Below are 19,275 nucleotides of genomic sequence, written 5' to 3'. Positions count from 1 at the left end.
TAGGCAATGTGAAGAAGCACATCAACAATGGAGGAAATGACACACATATGTATCAAATCTATCGTATCCATAACTTTCATAAAGTGCCTAGAATGGTTTGAAATCCTAATTATTTTCTTTTTGTCGTTTCTAATTTGTCTTAAGTGAGTACTAATGATAATTCATATGAAGGTTCCATTCATCTATGCATCAGAATCTCAAAGACATTAACTTGATATGTGAGAGGTCTTTTGATAGAGTTCCATTGATTTAGGCTTTAGTTACACACTTTAAGAATTTATTTCTCCACAATGCCCATTTGTTCTTGATCTCAGATACCCTTAACAAGATGGAAATATAATTCGAAGACATGCAATTGAATTGACAGGTGACTGTAGCATGGTTACCATAGTTATAGTCACATTTATATCTAGATAGGTTCTCAATTTTTATTTGCAATTGTATTATTTTAGCATTTGCTTGCTATCATAGTGTTTTGCTCTTTTTTTTAAAAATAAAATAAATGTAATTGTAATGGTTATATATTTACATGAGATTTTGTTTAGTTTTGTATTTTATCTAATTAAATGATATAAATTTAATAAACTATTGTTAAGTAGTATAATTTAATATTTCATTTGATTTTTAATAATATAGTGGAAAGTTTAAGGAAGATTTAGATTAAGAGAATAGTACCTAATTATATATGAAGATGTACAATCAATTGTATTTACCGTCCACATTGACCAAGTTTAAGTTTTAGCTATGTTCCCTAGGGACGCGTCCCCCCAAAAAGCCAATGTTTCGTGGACGGGGACTTCACTTCATTGGGGACTTGCATCCATTCCCAAAATTTTAACACAAAAAATAAACAAATTAAACAAAAAATGTCACTTTTGCTGTCTTTGTTTGGCTTCCCTCCCCAAAATTGGAATTTTTTTTTGCCATTGCGGAAACCCGTCCCGCTGTTCCATGTCGTCCTCGTTTCAGAAACTCGGGGGAACATAGAGTTTTAGTTTTGCTTCTTATAATGGATGCATAAGTTGATTTGAAGCTATAATTGCTACTTCTTACAAAAACACAAAATACTTCTCTTAAATTAATAGGACAACACCTTCCTCCAATTCATTTCAAATTTTACATTTTATGCTCCCCTCCCACATTTTCGATGTACCCATTGTACGCTAAGGTGCAATTGCTACGTATTCCAAACAGATTCATAGATCCATCACTTGAGAATTGACAATTGCTTCCTAAAGAATAGGGTTTAAGAAATAGGAATTGCAATGAAAGACTCTAGAACGATACTTGAGGTCCCTTAAAGTGTTTTGGCAAACTCTCAATCATTCCTTGAAAAGTAAGAATCCGTTGTGAAAAAATGATGTGTCAAATTGGCCCAAACAGCTATAAAGCTCCCTACTGAGCTCCACATCTCCTGGTTGGATCCCTTCACTACTCTGCCTACCTACGGGAACCCTTGTTTGTAGGCTAATGTCTATTGGAGATTGAACTACGAAGGGGACATCACACAACGAGTGACCATGGAGACAAAGACAATTAGTTGAAAGGATTTCTAACAATGCTATGGGGTATAACCTTAGAATGGTTCATAAATTGGAAGCAAAAGTGACGACCTCATGGGATGCATTGAAGAAAGTGTTAGAGGTAGAATTCAAATTGTTATGAGATGACATTGAGATTGTAGCATATACCTATAAATTTATAATACCCAACAAGGAAAAAACAAGAATCTATGGGCTTGGAACTGTAGGCTTAAGGAGTTTCTAGTGAAGTTAGAGAACCAACCGGTTGATGGGCTTAAGAAGTAACAACTTATCAAGGGGTTCAACTTGTAGAAAAAAAAGATGATTGTGTCTTTTTCTTCATTGACTAATGCTTATGATTGAGCGGTGGATGCTGATAGTGAAAACAAAACATCTTGATGGAAGAGGAAGACAAATGATGACAAGAGCATTAAATGTAGTAATCATGAAGACTAAGGAATCGTTAAAGCCCTATGGCGAGATATGATGAGAAGTGAATTATTATGTACTAAGTACAAAATTGAGGGGCACATGAATGGTAATTATCCTGAAAAGATGTTTTGTGAGATTTGCAAGGTGATAGGTCATTTAATAAAGGACTGCATATATAATTTGAATACTAGGAGTACACATGTACTCTTATGGAAGGAGAGTGGTCCATTCCATTGAAGCTACAAAATGCATCGCTAGATGGTTATCAAAATTAACAAGGAAAAGTTCAAATACCGGAAGATCCAAAGGATGTTTTATCATACAACATCAAGAGTGCAGTAAATGGGTACATTATGAGAAATTGCTAGAACAATTAGGAAAAAGTGTAGTTATTGTTAGAACATGATTGTGCAAATCAAAAGGGTATTGATATGGTGGATGTGAACAAACAAGACGAGACAATTCTAGCAACCAATAGAGCATAGATGAAGGCATTGTATTGAGATCCTTGTATGGAGAAGGGCTGACTCAGAGAAGCTAAAGTATGAGTGGAAGAAGCTATGGTGAATGAACATAAAATGTCCAAGAAAATTGCACTTGTGCCATTGCGAATGGAGTCAAAGAAGAACATAATGCACCAATTGATACAAACAACAATAGCATTCAAAGTGACAACAAATCCAACCATGCCACAAATGAGAGTGCCAATTACCTATATGGTTGACTAAAATCCGCAAGAGGAAGACCCAAGTAAAGACATGATAATAGAATTTCCATTCGGGGATGAACATGTCATTGACCTACTGTTGTTGTTCATGAACATTAAGAAGAAGCTGATTGCCATTTAAATGGAGATCATGGGGAAAAATTTGATAAATACCATTGTTGATGGAGGATCAATTGTTAGCGTACTATTGGAATATACACGAAAGTGTGTTGAGAAGCCAACCCTTTAGCCACCCACATTCCAATTATTAGGTGGCAACTAGCACATAATCAAGTTGTTGGGGACATTGATGATGTAGAAGTTAAGGACTAAAAACCCAACTACCCTTCAATTGTTTGGTCATTCGATTCTAGAAGAAGGCATATTATATATTATTTGGTAAGGATGACTAGTAGTAACTAACATGAACAATTGGAAAAATGAACACAATCTACTTTGAAAATTGGGGTTAAAAGTATATGATTTATCGAAAAGACCAAGACAGTGAGGAAGTAGTTTATCTGGATTAGTCAGATTTCCAAAAACAATGAATGGAGTTGAGGTTTGAGGGAACTGAATGGTAAAGAAATTTTGGAATTAAAGTCATGCTGAGATTATGAAATAAGTTCTCTTTGTGGCCTACTGGCGAATGGGGTACAATGGGGTACTTCTATTACGTGTAATTTTCTGAAGCTACAACACTCTATGAAGAGCAGCTAATGAAAACATTTTAAATTAGATATTATAGATTTGATAGCACAAAGAACAAAATATTTGATGTTAATGTCAAGGGAAGTCAACTCTAGTGAAAATTTACAAAACAAGAAAAAAATGGAAAATAATGGAAGATTCTAATAAAACAAGAAAAAAATGAACACTAATAAAAGTTATAAAAGGGACAATCATGAAGTACAATGATGGTATCAAGTTGCACAATCATATTAGTGGTTTACTTCACACATTATGTGATACTCTTCCTCTATTGTAAATTGGCAAAAAGTAAAGTTGCCTTGGTTCAAAGAAATAAGTTACAATAAGTGACCAATCTTTCCTCATATCATATCGCACTAAGTAAAGTTGGCTTAGTTGAAAGAAATAAGTTATGATAAAAGGCTAATCATTCCTCATATCATATAGCACCATCAAAGAAAAATTTCATTGATTCTGGTGATCGCAAGATACTCACCATCATATGTTCAAGCATCGAACATACGATGCTCTCCTCATTCCAGTTTACAACAATCCTTGCCTTGAGTTTTACAACTGAATTCAGCATGACGTCCTTTTTTTTACCATGAATCAAATTTGTCCATGGGTTGTATGGCTTGGACACTGCAACCTTGTCGTATGACCTACAATCTCACCTTATGACTTAGACATTGCAATCTCATCATAAGCTACCATTTGCTTGGCAGTCACCTTAGTTTGCATGTAGTATGACCCTGTCTTTACCTTGTATGATTGATGACTTGCTACATCGTATGACAACAACCATCCTCTTAACATTGTCACACCGAATATGATACTTACTGCCCTCATATCGTACAAGTGCCCATTATATGACATTAACTTAATAGTTAGTAGGTTGCTCCAATCAATGTTATGTCATTTGGGACAATTCAACAAAATTGGTGTTAAACGTCACCCCCTCCCCCCAAAGAACCATCACCTTTGCCACCTTTGTGGGGATGCTGCCAGATCACGTGCTATATAGCTCATGTGATTACATACTAGCTGCAACCTCTAACTTCAAAAAATAAGTTTTTTTTTCATGGGGCACTAATGATGAAGATCTCTATTATTCTTAATTTGTGTATTTGCCTTGCCTCCACCACTTCTTTGTCGGTGCCCTCTACTGCCGCCTCATGATGCCCAAATTTAAGCCCTTGGTTTACTAGTCACCAAAATATGTCCCACGTTCTTACATTCCTACGTTAGGGAACTCCATGGAACTATGGTTTTTCATCTTCCCTCATGTTACTTGATGTTTTCTTGCATTTGAAGCATAGTTTAAAAAATTAGAGGACTCGCCACACGCCCGTTTGGACTTGCGAGCTGAGTCGACTTGCCATGGACTTGTGAACCAAGTTGACTTGACATGGACTCACGAGGCTAGTCCAGGCAAGTCACTACCTTTAGACTCGTGATTCTACAACATGGAGTTGCATCACCTAGTTAACACGTCGAGTCTTCTAATGCTTTTTAATTTTTTTTTCATTCATTTGTTGTTTGCTCTTTGTCATAAAAGGGTTTAAGGGTGTGGAGAAGTTGAAAAATCAACATCAAATCAACAAAATACATCTAGGTTTTTGTTTCATGTAAAACTACATTTTTCTTTTCTTTTGCCAAGTCCTTTACCAAGCCTTTTTTGAGTCCGAGTCTGAGTCCAATTTTTTGGTTTGTTGAGGCTGAGGCAAGTTTGAGTTTTTCAATGATGGTTTGGAGGACACCTTTTTCTTTTGGGGAGGATGATGTAGCCAGTGTACGATAATTTTATTGTAATGTGATAAATTTGGTTAGCCACTATGTATCAATTGTTGGCTTTGTATGGTTATATGCATCGGTTGGTTGACAGTTATGTTCCTCGTGCAAACTGTTGGATCCTATAAATATATTGTGTATCATGAAGCAAAGGGTATGATGTAGGCTGATTGACTATAGTCCTTGACCAACCATCTCTGGTCTTCTTCTTTGTAGTAATTTGATGTTCGAATAAAAATATATTTTACTCCTGTAGCTGGTATCCATTGTCATCTTTATTATTGATTCATGTATTTAATTTATTATATATAGCAGTAAACAAGCTATAATATTTGGGACAGATAGACCTGCTTAGTCCCTTGTCTTTTGAGTTTGTCTTTTCTCTTGAACAATCTTTTTTGCAATGTCTTTGTTTTTGTTTTAAATGTCACCAGATTGACATATCTTGTTTGAAAGAAAAATTAAGTTTGGTTGGGTTGAGAACTTCTTACTCAGGATTTAATTTTTTGAGGCAGTTTTATGATATTTCTGTTACAGGTTTCAGGCCAAGTATGCTATATACTGGGGAGAAGGGTGATACTGGAACAACTGTATCAATGATAGTTCTATACAAAAGCTTATCAGTATGACATTCCTTCTACTTGAGATTTAGATAAAGGATAGAATAAATATATTTAATGATTATACTTTTTAAATGGTTGTGTTTCATAAGATCTTATTACTTTATCTTATTAGGTTTTTTGTTAATCTGATCACTAATGATTTTTTTCTGTATTTGTAATTAGCAACCAATTCTTTTAAGAACCATTGATGTCATCTTATGTTATGTGGTCTGTATTAAGCATTCTTTCATGTAGCATAGCAATAAAAGAACTTCTCTTCAAATATTTCTTCAATGTCTTCGGTTTTGTTTAGACCACTCTTTTGTTTAGACCACTCTTAGTCTTTAGATAATTGTAATCTCTTTGTGAAGTCTAGGATGTTAAGGGCATTTATAAACATTTCAAAATATCATTTCTCTTCTAACCAGTGGATTGAAATATTTCTGAAGGAAGCGAATTTAGAGAAGGTTGTTCTATGCAAATTTAATCTTTTTTCTAGTGATATTGGGGGCCTAGGTGGTCAGTCTGTGCAGCAACAGAGTATACCTTTGGAGCAGGTGATGGAAATTCTTGAGCTTCCTTTTTTATCTGTGTTAGCTCTTTCAAGGTTTTAATTCTGTCCTAGTATTTCCCACATGTTATATTAAAATATTTATTTGATTGGTCTTCTGAAGGTTGAAGAAAGAGTTAACTATTTTGTGTGGCCATTTTATGTCTCAGTTCCACCATATTTGTTTCAATCTATTGACTTCTTTTGATGGACACGCTTGTTTTGACAGGGCAATGTTATTGACATGAGGTTATCTTCTGATGGATTATGGGTACTTAAAGAGGGTGGTTCAGCTCTTTACGAATTATTTTATGTAGATCTGGAATTGTAAGTCAGCTGAATAATATCATTGGTTAGATGACATTATATCTTGAAAGATATATGATATAATGTTTTTTGTTGTTACATGATGTCATTTTTGACAACTGATGCAATTTTGAATTGCTATATCACATGATTTAGTTGTTTATGTTGCAGTAGAGGCTAATTAAATCTAACTCGAAAGTTTGTAAATATAGGGTTTTCACTGACCATGCTTGGCATTTATGGTCCTTATTTATATTTCTTTATTTCCTGTGCACTTTCTATTAGTTTTTATATCAGATTTATCTATTTTCAGAAGTAAATTATTGAATAGAGTTCCTTGCAAAATTTAATGCAATAATTATTCTTATACAATCTGTGCTATGTAATTAGTTTAAGCAGAGGCTCTTAATATTACTTATTAAGGTATTGCTTCGCTGGAGTCAATGTGCCTCATATGCTGACGAGAATAGCAGAAACAGTAAAGTTTGTTTGAAGGTCACCCTGGTCAGAAAGCACCGAGGAAGACTGTGGTAATATGTGTTTGATTTTGATGTGTATTCTTTGACACTGGCTCACATAAGTAAGTGACAGGGAGTCACCACCTGATGGGGTGACTCCAACATGGAGTTACGTCCCATTGGGTCGTGACTGTCCATGTCCATACTAACAAACCTTTATTTAATATGTTAATCTCTTACGACTATGCATCAATTTTGTCGGTCAAAACAATGTGATATTTGGTCAGAACAATAGTCAGTAAGAGTATTGTTGCTATATTGTACATTTAATTTATTTGGTAGGATTATATATATATATATTACAAATTACAATCAAATTATACTGTATAATAATAATATATTGAAAATAAAAGATCATTTATATCTATTTTTTTTCACCTGACAAAACTGTAACATTAACACTCCCTCTTAGTTTAGAAGGATAAACACATGAGTAAATTTTACACCATTGGCAATATTCAGAACGAAAAATAAGGAAATCTTTGATCAGAAGATTTCAATTATTTTGATATCACATTTGATATCATAAGTATTGGCCTATTAGAATATCAACATATGATATTCACCAAATACTTTAAGCAATGGCCTATCAAAATATCAATCTGACATTCACCAAGTATTCAATAAGGTAATGGCATATCAGAATATCAACACATGATATTCACCAAATGCCTATCATATATCTGTACAAACATCTCATAGATGGTCAAGTGAATGACATCTAACACTTGTTGGTTTACAAGATATAGTCTCATGACTTGTTTCAACATTTACGCAAAATGTATATCATGATTTTAAGTTATTGTAAGATCATCACCTTTCAATAGCTTTTGCAAATACAAGTGATGATCATTTGAAAGTTGTCACTTTCTCATGATGCACAAGTCTCATAATATTAACATGACATTCGTTGCAAAATAACATAGTACAATAATCAATTTTTTTGAGATTGATTCTTAGAAATTACAATTGTACCAAGTTCTCTATGATAGTGTTTCGCCTTTGTTTTAGGAAGTGGTTTGGTAAGAATGTCTGCAATCTAATTCTCAGTACTGATATATTTCAACTCGACCACATTCTTCTCACAAATGTCTCGTATGTAGTGATATGGTATCTCAATGTGTTTTCATCTATTATGAAACGCAAGATATAGTCTCTCATGACTTCTTTCAAAATTTACAAAAAATGTATATCATGATTTTAGATTATTGTAAGGTCATCATCTTCCAATAACTTCTGTAGATACAAGTAATGATCATTTGAAAGTTGTCTTTGTCTCATGATGCGCATAGGTCTCATAATACCTTAACATAACATTCATTGGAAAAATAACATAGTACAATAATCAATTTTCCCGAGACAATTTCTCAGAAATTACAATCATGCCAATTTCTCTACGAAAGCATTCCACCTTTGTTTTAGCAAGTGGTTTGATAAGAATGTCTGCACACTGATTATTAGTACCGATATATTTCAACTCAATCACATTCTTTTCACAAATGTCTTGTATGTAGTGATATGGTATCTCAATGTGTTTTGATCTGTTATGAAACACTAGATTCAGAGGGATCTTGATGCAGCTCTGGTTGTCACAGTAGATTATCGTGGGTACTAGTGGCTTTCCAAACAGTCCAACTAGAAGCTTTCTCAACCATATGGCTTCTCGAGCTCCCGTTGATATTGCAATATATTTTGCTTTATTTTAGAGCTTTGTGCCACTGATGATTGCTTCCTACTGAACCACGATATCATTGTTGACCCAAGGTAAAACAACATCCTGAGGTACACTTTTGATCTAAAGAATTTCCTGCCCAATCAATCTGTATAACCAGTTAGACTTAGTTCAACATGTTTGTATCTTAAGACATATTCAACTGTTCCACAAAGATATTTGAGAATATGTTTGGCAATTGCTAAATGAACTTGTTTGGGTTCAGACGTTATCCGACTTTAGTGCATTTACTGCATAACAAATATCAGGGCTTATATTCACTATGCACATTAAGGACCCAATAATTTGTCGGTAGAGAGTAGGATCAACATTTTTAGAATGTTTGGTTGTTTCTTTTAGTTTCTATAAATTTGTTTCCATGGGAGTCTTCATAGGTTTGCATTCCATCATTCCAAATCGTTTTAGTATGTCTAGTGTATACTATCCTTGATTTAGAATGATCTCATTAGTGTTGCCAAGCTTCTAGTCCCAGAAAGTAGTGTAGTAATCGAAGATTCTTCATATCAAATTTGGATGCTAGATCTTGTTTACACTTGGCAATTAGGTGATCTTATCATGTAATTAATAAGTCATCAACATATCCCCTTGTTCTATTTTGAAATATAGATTAAGATCTACATTGTTTTTGGAGAAACCAGGTTTGGTTAAGTGATGATTTATCCGTTCACACCAAGCTCGGGGAGATTGTTTTAGACTACGCAAGGCCTTCTTTAATTGGCACACATGTGATTTCTTATTATGTACCACAAATCTTTTAGGTTGCTCGAGGTAAACTTCTTCTTCTATTACTCCATTCAAAAAATGCGGTCTTAACATCCATTTGATGTATCTTCCATCCTTTATTAGTAGCAATAACTATTACCGTTCTAACCGAGGTATATTTGGCAATTGGAGCAAAAATTTCTTGATAGTCAGTGCCTTTCTTTTGAGAGAAACCCCTTGCAACAAATCTACCTTTGTGTTTGTCTGTGCTTCTGTCTGAGGCATGTTTGATTTTAAATAAACATTTGGAGGATACGACTAATTTATTTTTAGGTCTAGGAACAATATCCCAAACATCATTCTTAAGAATAGAGTTATATTCCTTAGTCATGGCATCTTTCCAAGTTTGTCATTTCATGGCTTCTACATTTGAAGGTTTGTAACTTGAGAGTTCACTCATGAGTGTAATATCGATAGATACTATATTTGGTCTTTTTATTTCTCTAATAGATCCAGAAGGGGCTGCAATGTTTTCGGATTCTTCATTTATCTTTCTGGCCCATAGACGTCTCTTCTTATTTTCTTTAGAGACATTTGTTGTATCCATAGGTTCTAAGGAGTTATTTTCTTCTATTTGACTCTCCCTTTGAATCTTAGAAGTTGACTCTTCATGGGGTTCTTCATCATTTGAATCATTTTCAACTTTGGGTCTTTTTTACATAGTATCTTCATCAAATATTATCTTTCGACTTAATTTAATGTTTCTTTGTCCAAGGATGTATATATGATATGCTTTAGATGTTTGATTGTATCCTACGTGAATTCTTCTTTTCCTAGAAGGTTCTAGTATAGTCCTTTTCTCTTTAGGAATGTGAATATAAACATGGCACCCTAATATTCTTAAATGGATAAGGTTAGGTTTGTTCTTGGAGAAGGCTTCTTCAAGGGTCTTATGTTCAAGATGTGAATAAGGACATCTATTCTAAATGTATACAACAGTGTTAGAGGCTTCACCCCAAAGGTAAGTTTGTAGGTTTTGGTCATGCATCATGGCTTTTAGCCTTTTACAACTTCAACTAAGTTCTGTTTTTCTTTCTGCCACCCTATTTTATTGAGGATTGTAAGGAACTGATAACTCCCTCTTGATCCCGCCATTTTTACAGTAGTTATGAAAGATCTTTGAAATATTCTTTCCCATTATCAGTTCTTAGAGTTTTAATTTTCTTTCCTGACGTGTTTTCTTCAAGAGTTCTGAATTCTTTAAACTTTGTCAAAATCTCTTCAAAGTCTTTACGTTTTAGGAAATAGATCCATTTTTTCTTGGAGCAGTCATCAACAAAGCTGATGTAGTACAGAAGTCCTGCTAAGGAAGGGAAGAATATTGGTCCACATAAATCAGAGTGGACAAGGTCTAAAACATCTTTGGGTTTGCTTTCACTGTTTTGGAAAGTGGTTTTGATGTTCTTTCCTTAAGCACAACCTTTACAAGTTCCTTCATGGTTAGGTTTGAGCTTGGGTAATCCCATTGCCGTCTTCTTGAAAGAGGGTAATCCTCTAAAATGAAGATCCGCTAGTCCCCTATGCCAGATTTCATTTTCTTTGGTGGATTCATGTATAAATGCTGTAGGTGAACATGTGTTTAATTTGTATAGACATCCACGTCTAGAACCATGTTATGGTCATTTTTAATATTTGAGCTCTTAGGCTAGACTAAAAGTTTTCCTTGCATAAATGTGACCCTGTATCCTTCATCTTCAAGTGCTGATATTGAGACCAAATTTTTCTGAATGACAGGGACATATAGACTTTAGTGAGTTCAAGTGAGATTCCTGATTTAAGATTGGTACATGTACCCATTCCTTTTACAGGGTAGCTGGTGTCGTCTCCAATAACAGAGTCTTCCTTGATTTTATCTAATTGTTCTTTAAAACCAGTAATGTGACGAGATGCTTCACTATCAATCACCCATGTATTTAATCTGTTTGATACTTCACTGGATAGAGCAGAATAGAAGGCACACTTTTCTGAATTTGTATTAGTATTATTGGCTTTGGAAAAAGATGCTGGAGTCTTGCGTCCATCAGGTCATTTTGCTGCCGAGTGACATATTTATCGAATCTAAAGCATTGTATTTTAGAGTAGTCTGGGTACTTCATTTTCCTTTTGAGTTTTCGTTTCCTTTTTCTGTTGTTTACCTGAGTTGAAAGAACTTGAATATCTTCTTTTGTGGAAGTAACACCATTCCCTCAGGATATTAACATGCACTCTTCTGGTATACAATGAACTTCAAGTTTATCAAGTTTAGGAAACTTGGATCAAGAGCATACTCCTTGTCTAAAAGTTTCCCTTTATCAAGTTTAGGAAACTTGGATCAAGAGCATACTCCTTGTCTAAAAGTTTCCCTTTATGCTAGGAGTCCTTTTAAAGCCATTATGGTTAATTCTTTGCCATCACAGATGTGACCTATATTTCTTAGCTCTGTTATTTTTCATAAAATATCAGGAGATGGTCTCTCCTTTATTCATTTTGATATTGGACAGATTATCTCTTCGTGTGATAATTCTGGTGGTGTTGTTAATCTCAAGCATCTCTTCAAGAGCTTTGAACATTTCATGTGCTGTGTCTAGCTATGTGATGATGGGAAGTTGATGATCTTTAACACCGTCCACAATTAATTTCATGGCTCTAGTTTTATCATTTTCCCATTTATCCAACTCATCACTCCCCTTTGGTGGTTGATCAGATTTTTCAGTGAATTGTTTTAGACCACTCTCCTTCAATGTTAACCTCATTCGCAATTTCCATCCCACAAAATTTCAGTCACCATCATGTCTGTTGTCTAGTCTCATACTTTTTACCATTTTGATAGATATGGAATTAGAATATTTGAGTGAACTAAATAGATAAGTCTGATCAGGATTGTCGCTTAGATCTGCTCTGATACCATATTAAATTTTATATCAGATTTACCTGTTTTCAGAAGTAAATTATTGATTTGAGTTGCTTGTAATATTTATTCCTTTACAATATTCGAATCTCTGCTATGTAATATAGTTTATGCAGAGGTTTTTAATATCACTTATTAAGGTATTGCTACGCTGGAGTCAACGTCCTTCATATGCTGATGAGAATAACAGAAACAATAAACTTTTTTTGAAGGTCACCATTGTCAGAAAGCACCAAAGAAGACTGTAGTAATATGTGTTTAATTTTGATGTGTATTCTTTGACAGTGGTTCACATAAGTATGTATCAGGGAGTCACGGCCCAGTGGGTCGTGACTCTCCACGTCCATACTAACAAACCTTTGTTTAATATTTTAATCTCTTACGACCCTGCATCAAGTTTGTCGGTCAAAACAATGTGATATTTGGTCAGAACAATAGTCGATCAGAATATTATTATTATATTGAACATTTAATTTATTAGGTATATATATATATATATATATATATATGTATATTGTACATTAATAATATATTGAAAATAAAAGATTATTTTTATCTATTTATTTTTACCATCATTTTATCTTGATAGAACTATATGATAACTGTTTCCTTCTTGATTTACTTTTTACATAATGAGATGTAGGGCAGTACAAAATGTATGAGGACATCAATTGATCTAGAATGTTTTTTGTTTGAACAACCCAATAACTTAGGTGGTTAAAGTCTTAACATTATTTATCAAAAAGAGAGCCAAATTAGTCAGAATTATTTTGAAATATATAGTTTCAAAACTTGGAGTTGGCAAATGTACCGTCCCTTTTTTAGATTTTTAGATTTTTTTGACTTTCTTTTGGATTATTTTTTGAAATCAAATAAAATCTAAAACAGTGAACAGGAAACTGAAACAACTGACCAAAAACTCATGAACTAAACCCTTATGTACTAATGTAAATTCTCACTTGCATCTCAATCAGTAAATCAATCATGTAGATGCTCATTTTCATCAGTTGCTCTTCCAATGTGAAATGTAAAACAGTAGTAGCCCAGAATAATGATAATGTTCGGATCTGAGATGGAAATATCTCTGAGAGGGATCACAACATCATTTGGAAATATCACAATGGAACCCAAACTGATATTTTTCCAGATCACCACTGCTTGGCAAATTAAAATTATGGTTGATGATCAGGCTGCAACCCTCAAAAAATGGCAACAAATGCCATTGTATGGCTGCGGCTAGAAAACTGCAATGACCTGTCCTCCAAATATTGGCACCTCAAATGGTGACTAAAAATGCACGTTGGAGCAATCAGTAATTACAAATTGTCCTCAAAAGGTTTACAACTCTTCAATCTATTGTAGGATATTGCAAGACTTCACATTAGCAGTGTGAGGATATTGGCCATCGGCCACTTCCCCACAAAAATGTGGTTGCTCTTAACTATGAATGATATTAGCAAGTACCGATTTTAAAAAATTACAATCTCAACTTTTCTAAGAAACTACACAGGAAATGCAGCACATGATCAAGTGAGTTATTTTCTTGTAAGAAAGAATTTGTGCTGGTCGACTAACTGTGAAATATCTATGCTAATTTTGAACTAGATTCCTATGGTCAAATCTCTAAACATAATTGATGGGAGTTGAAACATTTAGAGTGATCATATTTGTACAGAAGGGATATTGAACCCCTTATTGATAGGACAATTGCAAACATGGGAATAGTTATTCAACACATGAATATTGATGCAATAGAAAACTTATCTTTGATGGCCCATCTCATTGGATCATGGAGAAGGATAGGATCCACAGGGAATATCATAGCGTCCTCCCAAATGGAAGCTTTCCAAGGAGGAGGTAGAGCTGTGGGAACACTCCTGTTTATCTGGCCACTCCTTCCGTCATCCTCCAACTGGGCATTCCCCAACCAACTGGCCTAAATATGATGTTCCAAATGAAGAGAAGGTGGGTGCAAACATTGAAGAAGGGTCTTCAGACTCTTCAGGCTAATTAGTTCCTCAGGGGCCTGGTGATGATAAAAGCCCTCAACATCCACTTCTTGCTTGATCAGGTTGCTGCTACAAATCTCATAATATTTCATTATTTTAGATCTGGTTAATTCTTGCTAAAGACAGACTTTTGCAAAGTGATCATTAATAGATAATATTTTGTCTTTGGTAGATATGTATCTTCTCTTTAAGCATTGCTTATATGAAATCACCTTTGAGATTTATCACAGGTTACTGATTTTTGAGTTTCTTCTTGGTGGTATAGTGAAGAGCTGATTTACCTGATCATTTATGGAATAGCTCATGTCCTCTGTTTTTGGTCTTTTCCGAGGCACCTGATGATATAGTTATCCTAGATTTTTATGAATCATTGAATACGGAATTGATATTTAGCCCTGGTTTTTTTAAAACTTATGTCATGGGTATTATTTTCTGGCTATTTCCAACTGCATCTTAGTAGGATATAGCTCGTGTATGCATGCATTCTACTATTAATTAATGACTTATCTCCTTCCTGTTTTATTGTATGATTCTGTATCTCGATGTATGTTTTTTAAAATATGGTTCCCTTGTCTGACTTTTTTGCACTCAATATTTGGGATTTTGTTTTGTAGAGGAGGTGTTTGTAACTATGTTCTGCAAGAGAGTTGGATTGCGAATGAAATCTTGCAAAGTTCAGAATTTGATGTGGATAATCTTATTTTGGTCCACCACTTCATATATTCATCCTTTAAGGTATTGGACCTATTTACCATTTGGATATCCAAAGTATGATTTCTTTTTGAATTATATGGGTAGGCACAACATTAAAATATATAATTTTATCTGTTCTGTTACATCTTTAACACATTTAAAAGAGAAAAGTGTACTGCTTTAAGTTATTTATTCCTTTTTTGGCTAATCCCCTGTTCCAAATAGTGTAGAGTCAAATCTCAGGTCTAGCCAATATAATTTTGTTAATGTAAATGTCATTTTTAGACTTGTGACATGTATTTCTATTTTTCCAAATTGTACCTGTATGTCTTTGTGTAAGTCCCTTTTGAATAGGACTTATCCAATTGGGTGAGGTCCGCAATACTTCCCTCTCTAATTTAATGTAAAATAAGTTATCAAAGCTGTATGGATACTCATCATTTCATCATCTATTGCTAATTAAGAACTTCAATGATCAAGGCTGAAGCTGTTGGCTGCACAGTATCAATCAAGACATCCGCATGGTATTTCAGGTATATGCACAAGGATGGAAAATGGAGTTCAAATATACAAAGAGAAGAGGATGAATGCTGTGGTTGATCAACCCATTTCATAGAGCTAGAATAATGATGGTGTGATTTGTGAATGGGAAAAAAGTAACATTACTATCAATGAATGAGAATTGGCAAATACATTGTGTTGGTTCCCAAAACCACACATTGGAAGTCCAAGAGCTTGCCAATTCTCCAATAGGATTCCGAATCAGTTCTGGCCAACAAACAAGAATTATTCAAATTCCCATGCAGTTCAGGCTTCGCTACACCTAGGTGGGTGGACCTTTACTTCAAACCTGATTGCTTTGTTCAAAGCTTTTATAGAGTGAATTTAAATTGTATGAGTTCTCCGGTTGGCAAGGTCCTCAAACTCGATCGAAGTAAAGTTAAATGCTGAATATTTGAATTGGTTGAATATTTTGTATAATATTTGTCAATAATTAATTCAGTGCTTGCAAGAAGGAAATATCAAATATGTAGATTTCTGACTTCAATTATAAATCCAATAACTATATTTCAATGATTTAAAAGACTAGTGCTTTTGCTTGCCCGGGCAACAGAGCAATGATTACAGAGATTTATTACGTATAACTCTATGATAAAATATTTTATCAAAAATACCATTAATTACTCCTGAGCTCTGCAACAGATACTTTTTATACACAATTATATGCTAGTCAAAAGGAATTTAACTTCTTAGGTGGGAAGTCCAATCAGCCAAAGACGCAGAAACTTTATATATTTCACACTATTCCGTTTTTGTTGAACACAGAATCGGAATATATCCAATGCAAAAAATAAAGCCCTCTCCGAATAATTCAATAATTTATTTATTGATCATAAAGGACGAATCCACATTTTAATTGCAAGCTCTTTGCCATGAAAATAAACAAAAAAAAAAAAATAATATTTGAATTTACGAATAAAGTCATGCTTTATAATCCTTACAAATAATTTTATTACTTTACAAATGTTTCTCCCATATATCTTGTTTATTTTTTTGACAAATAGAGTATCTCTTATTTATATCTCCTTTTTCTATAGGTGTGACCTTTTAAGATAAAACTCATACTATTTGATGAATAAATCACACCTCTTCTTTCTCTTAATTAATTCCATCCCAACATAATCATATCTTTATAGTTTGAATTAATCTTTCTAATAACTAAACCTTCGATGGAGTTTATGAGGTATTTGCTGTGCATAGATACAACAGCGATCATCAATTCAGAAATGTAATGATTTATCACTATATCATAACGATTACTTTTCCACCAGCATAACATGTTCTCTGCTACTCTTGGGTGATGCATGGTGATGGGATTTTTACCCCGAGATGCTCAATATAATCATTTGCTGGATATTACTTGCTGCTAAAATATCCTGTCGGGGGCCCGTATGGTTTATCCAAGAGCCTTCTGATGTAGCCTGAGAGTGATTACAATTTGTGCCTTTGCTGCAGGTGAAAAGGACATCCTGGAGGCTTGTTAGGCAGCTTTTGATTTCTCCTACTATCGATCGGGTCTTTTCTTCCGAACATGGAATGTTGGGAGTTTTGCATCTTCATATTTGTACAGGCTAACTTATCGCATATTTTCTTAGAAATTTCTTTTGCTGTTGTTCATGGTGGTAAGCGTCCGTTGCAAGGTTTCATACTTTCCATTAATCATTGAGAATGCCTCCTCTAATAAATGCAGTTTGCTTTTACTTTTATTTCTTCTTCAGGATACTCATGTTCTTATTTCTAGAAGAGCCATTGATTCATCTTCAAAAATATCTTCCTCACGCTCATAGCCAAACTAGTTACAGCCTGACTGCAGTGGCCTTTTGTATTCTTCTCAAATATCGGAAGTGTGAACTGCTCTGGCAACGTCCAACTTGTCTAAACAATTGCACCATACAACTCTGAAATTCAATTGCCTGGATTGCTTTTAAAACGTCCTCCAATTCTCTGTCCATGCAGTGGCATTTGAATCTATGTATTTGTATTCATTAGGATCTGTAGGTATTTTTCCATATATAATCTGATGTCTGTAGTTCACAATTTTGTTATTCTCTTCAGATGCTGCTTTTGTCATATTGTTGAAGACTTGAAAAATAATAATAATCTATATTTTAAGTTTTAAACCTTTGTCTTTGAGAGTGCCCTCAATAAAATAAAATATGGATTTTATATCTGTCACTGTCTTTTGGAAGAAAACATAGTATACCTGCACAAACTTTTTCTTCTTCTTTATTGGCATTTCATATTCTGTCCACCAACATCTTGATGTGTGTTTCCCTTAGTCTCCATCTTCTGCTAAACATATTAGAAGCTTTGTCACATAGATTCGAAAATCTGGATTTAGATCACATATAAGAGTCAACAGTAGATGGATGCCTGAGTGCTTCTCACAGGAACATGATTTTGGAACTCTTTGAAAACATACCCAAAAGAATGATGGATTTCTCTTAACAATGTCAATGGGTATTCACAGTGATGATTTAACTTGAGACTCTTAACAGTCGCCTGAAGATGTATAACTCACAAATTTTTTGTTCTTGTCTTCAACGTGCCCAACTTTGGTCAATAAGTGACTACAGTTCCTTCCAATTCCATGACACAGTGGTTCATTGGATTACTACACGATGACAGCTGTTGTGTTGTCTAGGTAGTGGTAGTGTTGAGATTGATAATCCAGGGGTAGCAGATAATGAACATGAAACAGATGCAAATTGATGAGGAGTCTTTCAAAATCTCAATGTAATAAATGTAATTGAATATTGAAGCTGCAACTAATATAACAGAAGGAATAGATATTAATATTTCTATTCAACTCCATGTATGTCACTTCTATACCATTATCCATGCTTCTTGGTAAGATAGTGTCTTTAAAATCACAGCCTCATTCAATTTTCTAAGTTCTGCACTGTATACACCATCTACATCTGTCCAAATCATAACAAGTCCGGCTCTGAACAGAGCACCCATGATTGGAGCAGGGAAGTCACTGCCATCCCTCGAGTGTTGTTGGAAGAATATCTTTAGTACTAGCAATAAAACCTTTTGCAACAATAGTCTCAGCTAAGGTGTCTTGTCTGCACATCCTGATAGACCAACATCTTCTTCTCCGAGGTCTTGATGTGCGAGTTCATGTAAACAATAATTAGTTTGACTTTCTGGACAGAGATCTCATGAAATGACCCGCTTTTCAATCAGCTCTGAGTCCTTTATTCTCATCTACTTCGAGGAATGTGTTGATGTTCCAATGGATTTCATCAATAGCTATGGCTACCCTGCAACGCATATTCTTTCAATCTTCCTTGGGACTTCCTTCAGTAATAGTGCTTCAGTGGATGAGGCATACTTTATTCCATCTATACTCAAAGAAGTTTCAGCTATGCAGGCTCCGTCTAGCGTTTTGAAATGTATTGTTTAAATATAAGTATTGGGTAAGATCTAAAGATTTTCTCTTTGCCATGGTGCTTGGGACTCTAAACTCTGGTAAAATTCAGAGTTCCATCACATTATTCATATTCC

The 19,275-nt window shown here is 34.4% G+C and overlaps 1 protein-coding gene across 8 annotated transcripts in view; it reads left to right on the top strand.

Annotated features, from left to right (window-relative positions):
• The window catches only part of LOC149566692 (nuclear pore complex protein NUP160-like), a 199,004-nt gene that overhangs the window by 56,768 nt on the left and 122,961 nt on the right, over window positions 1-19,275 (top strand). For 6 of the 8 annotated variants that reach the window (XM_089820011.1, XM_089820008.1, XM_089820007.1 and 3 more), the window contains 4 exons: window positions 5,680-5,765; window positions 6,194-6,301; window positions 6,524-6,621; window positions 15,123-15,243. In XM_089820011.1, coding sequence (XP_089676137.1) covers window positions 5,680-5,765; window positions 6,194-6,301; window positions 6,524-6,621; window positions 15,123-15,243 — 413 coding nt within the window. Of the gene's footprint in view, window positions 1-5,657; window positions 5,766-6,193; window positions 6,302-6,523; window positions 6,622-15,122; window positions 15,244-19,275 lie in introns of all 8 variants that reach the window. The other 2 variants (XM_089820014.1, XM_089820015.1) reach the window with 1 other exon arrangement.

Source organism: Cupressus sempervirens, chromosome 3, assembly GCF_028749045.1.
Source record: "Cupressus sempervirens isolate cs-2001-9-10 chromosome 3, ASM2874904v1, whole genome shotgun sequence".
In the NCBI taxonomy this organism is placed as follows: domain Eukaryota; kingdom Viridiplantae; phylum Streptophyta; class Pinopsida; order Cupressales; family Cupressaceae; genus Cupressus; species Cupressus sempervirens.
Note: the sequence above shows the minus strand (reverse complement) of the source record. Positions and strands in the feature narration are given on the sequence as shown.